At 40.5% G+C, this 3,797-nt stretch overlaps 1 protein-coding gene across 1 annotated transcript in view; it reads left to right on the forward strand.

Moving 5' to 3' along the window:
- Positions 1-3,574, forward strand: part of LOC115226460 (zinc finger protein 22-like) — a 5,363-nt gene extending 1,789 nt beyond the window's left edge. The window contains exon 3 of the mRNA XM_036515164.1: positions 3,546-3,574. Within this exon, the coding sequence (XP_036371057.1) occupies positions 3,546-3,574 (29 nt within the window). The remainder of the gene's footprint in view (positions 1-3,545) is intronic.
- The last annotated feature ends 223 nt before the right edge of the window (positions 3,575-3,797 follow it).

The following is a 3,797-nucleotide window of genomic DNA, read 5'->3' on the forward strand; positions in this document are numbered from 1 at the left end:
CATCATCGTTTAACGTCTGTTTTCCATGCTAGCATGGGTTGGATGGTTCAACTGGGGTCTGGGAAGCCAGAAGGTTGCACCAGGCCCAGTCAGATCTGGCAGTGTTCCTACGGCTGGATGCCCTTCCTAACGCCAACCATTCCGTGAGTGTAGTGGGTGCTTTTTACGTGCCACCTGCACAGGTGCCAAACGAGGCTGGCAAACGGCCATAATCGGATGGTGCATTTTACATGCCACCAGCACGGAGGCCCATCGGGGCGGCGCTGGCAACGGCCACGTTCGGATGGTTCGCTTATGTGCCACCGGCACTGGTATCACAACTACAATTTTCATTGATTTTGATTTTGATTCTCCTATAGAACCACGATCGGATGGTGCTTTTTACATGCCACCGGCACGGGGGCCAGACGAGGCTGGCAACGGCCACAATCGGAAGGTGAATTTTACGTGCCACCGGCACGGAGGCCAGTCAGGGCAGCGCTGGCAACGGCCACGTTTGGATGGTTAATGATTTTTCTAAACACAAATGTATTCACACGGCATTTGGATATCTGTGGGAATTTATTCTCCAACAAAAGCGAGACAATTATTTTATTTGCTGAGCATTATTTACCCTTAACTTTACCTAATTTCTAATCTCATTTTGTTTCCCCTTTTTGAAATAATCTTTTAACCCTTTAGTGTTCAGATTACTCTGTTAAATGTAATATTTTTTTACTCAAATTGTTTTGAATTAATCAAGCATTATCTTATAGCTTTGGGGTTTCAATGATGTGATTGCTTATTTTTAGAATGTCAATGTAGGTTAGGTGTGAGAGGTTAGATATCGCCAGTTTGAATATAAAACATATAGAATATTTGGGCCGGTTTAAACACTAAAGGGTTAAAGCTCAATACTTTTACTGATGCCAGCTGTTTAATCACCTTTTACATTTTACGTACTCAAGACATGTGTTGTAAAACCAAGATACACGCAGTGTTTGTCAAAGGAAAGAAAATATAATGTTATTTTACATATAACTACTACTATGTCGACATGAGTGTGTAACTTACTGCTGTAATATTTCTAATAAAAATCATTTATTCACTTTGCTTGTTTGTCTTCCATCATGCCTGCCCCACTCTTCCGCACCTGTCCTTGCAAATTATCCAACATCATGTCGCTTCTGTTGTCCCTCTCCTGTCTACTGTATCATCATTACTGTTCTGCTGCGTTGAATTCTCAGTCACTTCCTACTCTACCTCTCCCTCCCTACTAAGAAGGCTGTAATCTCATTTGACAGGAAACCTGGATGAAGAATATATAAAACAAGGCTGTGACTTTAAATACCTTTAATGTGGCCACATGTATATACACAAGCTGAATGATAAAGAAATAATCTCCCCCATTGATTCTCCTTACCATGCATTTTTGTATCCAATTTCTGTAATTTCAACCAATCAATGACGTCTATTCACTTTGCTTGTTTGTATTCCATTATGCTTGCCCCACCTGTCCTTGCAAATTATCCAACATCATGTCGCTTCTGTTGTCCCTCTCCTGTCTACTGTATCATCATTACTATTCTGCTGCGTTGAATTCTCAGTCACTTCCTACTCCCCCTTTCCCTCTCTATGTGTCTTACGTTGTTACAGGTTGCCTACTTTCCATCTCTTCACCCTTACACCATCCCCACCTCCACCAAGTGTCCCACACTTTTCTCCCCCCTGCCCCACTCATACTTGTACTTTGAAGGCCAAGCTTAATACTCCATCACCCCTATTTTCATCTCTTTCTATGAAATCCATGAGATTCCTCATGATCCTTTCCTCCTCTTCTCAGCTGTACTACTCTTCTCTCAGTTTATCTGTTTGTCTCAGTCCTAACTGAGAATCTATTTGTCAGTGTCTGTCTGTCTGCCTTCTCAATCATATATTGTCTTGACTGTGTGGCCTATAATTTACATCAATAAATGACAGGTCATTCTAGTTTCTAATAAAAATCATTTATTCACTATGCTTATATGCATTCCATCATGCTTGCCCCACTCTCTCCCACCTGTCCTTGCAAATTATCCAACATCATGTCCCTCTCCTGTCTACTGTATCATCATTACTCTTCTGCTGCGTTGAATTCTCAGCCACCTCCTCCTGTATCCATCTGCCTATCTATTTCTGAAACATTTATCGTCTTGGTGGCACGTAAAAAGCACCCACTACACTCACGGAGTGGTTGGCGTTAGGAAGGGCATCCAGCTGTAGAAACATTGCCAGATAAGACCGGAGCCTGGGGCAGCCTTCTGATTTCCCAGATCCCCGGTCGAACCGTTCAACCCATGCTAGCATGGAGAACGGACGTTAAATGATGGTGATGATGACTGTGGCCTATAATCTTTACTTTTGACATCATGAAATCTAAAATCTATATAAATAAAGCTGGTTTATTCTTAAATTATTTTTGTGTCATTTTTACATGTAGAACATTTGATCAAATCATGTTTATCCAGTCGGTAAACTTGCTCCAGCATGGCCACTGTCAAATGATTGAAACAAGTAAAAGAATTAGAAAATTACTATTATTAAATCTCAAATGAGAGATATTCAGCAACAGTACTTAGCGGTTTGGCAAAAGAGACCAATAGAATAAGTACCAGACTTCCAAAAAAATAAGTCCTGGGGTCGATTTGCTCGACTAAAAGGTGGTGCTCCAGTATGGCCACAGTCAAATGACTGAAACAAGTAAAAGAGTAAAGAGTACTTTGGAGTAAAGATTATTTGCTAACATAACATGGCAGTCCTGGTTTTAGGACAAATGTTGCTGTAATTTAGCCCCAGGAGACATCATCTCCAGCTGGACACAGATCGTGTCGTATAGCCAGCGGGAGACTCGACTAAATGCGATGCCCCAGCATGGCTACAGTCAAATGACAAACAAGTAAAAGAATATATATACCAATATATAAAAAAACACTACACTTATATTAGATTAATCCCTTTGTTTTCAAATATAGGCAGACCTTAACATATCTTTTTTTCTCTGCGGCCATGCTGGAGCACCGCCTTTAATCAAGCAACTCGACCCCGGGACTTATTCTCTTGTAAGCCCAGTACTTATTCTATCAGTCTCTTTTACCGAACCGCTAAGTAAAGGGGACATAAACACACCAGCATCGGTTGTCAAGCAATGCTAGGAGGACAAACACATATACATATATATATATATACATATATACGACGGGCTTCTTTCAGTTTCCGTCTACCAAATCCACTCACAAGGCTTTGGTCGGCCCGAGGCTATAGCAGAAGACACTTGCCCAAGATGCCGCACAGTGGGAATGAACCCAGAACCATGTGGTTGGCAAGCAAGCTACTTACCACACAGCCACTCCTGTAAGATACGTGTTTTTCCTATGTTTGTAACTGGTTTCAAGATATGAGATTTAACTAAAAAAAACAAAAACAACATAACATGAAAAAATATTTTAAAAAAATTTATTAGCTTATATGTTATAATAAATGATTTGTACATATTTTCACAGGTATTTTATTTTATTTTTGTATTTCAGAATTGGTTAAAGTCCGACAACCCAACTAAAGTTGAGGTTTTCTTTCTGTTAATTTCTTTCACCCTTTAGCATTCACATTCTTCTGTCAAATGTAGAAGACCCCCTTCGGTCATGAATGACCACGGAACTACACCAAGGAATTCCCATCAAAGGTACAAGTCCAGGCAAATTTGTTTATGGAAGACCAGCAGTCACCCATGCATACCAGCCTCCCTTCTCCATGCCATTATATGTATATATATTTCTTTACTG

This window comes from Octopus sinensis, linkage group LG30, assembly GCF_006345805.1.
Source record: "Octopus sinensis linkage group LG30, ASM634580v1, whole genome shotgun sequence".
Taxonomy (NCBI): Eukaryota; Metazoa; Mollusca; class Cephalopoda; order Octopoda; family Octopodidae; genus Octopus; species Octopus sinensis.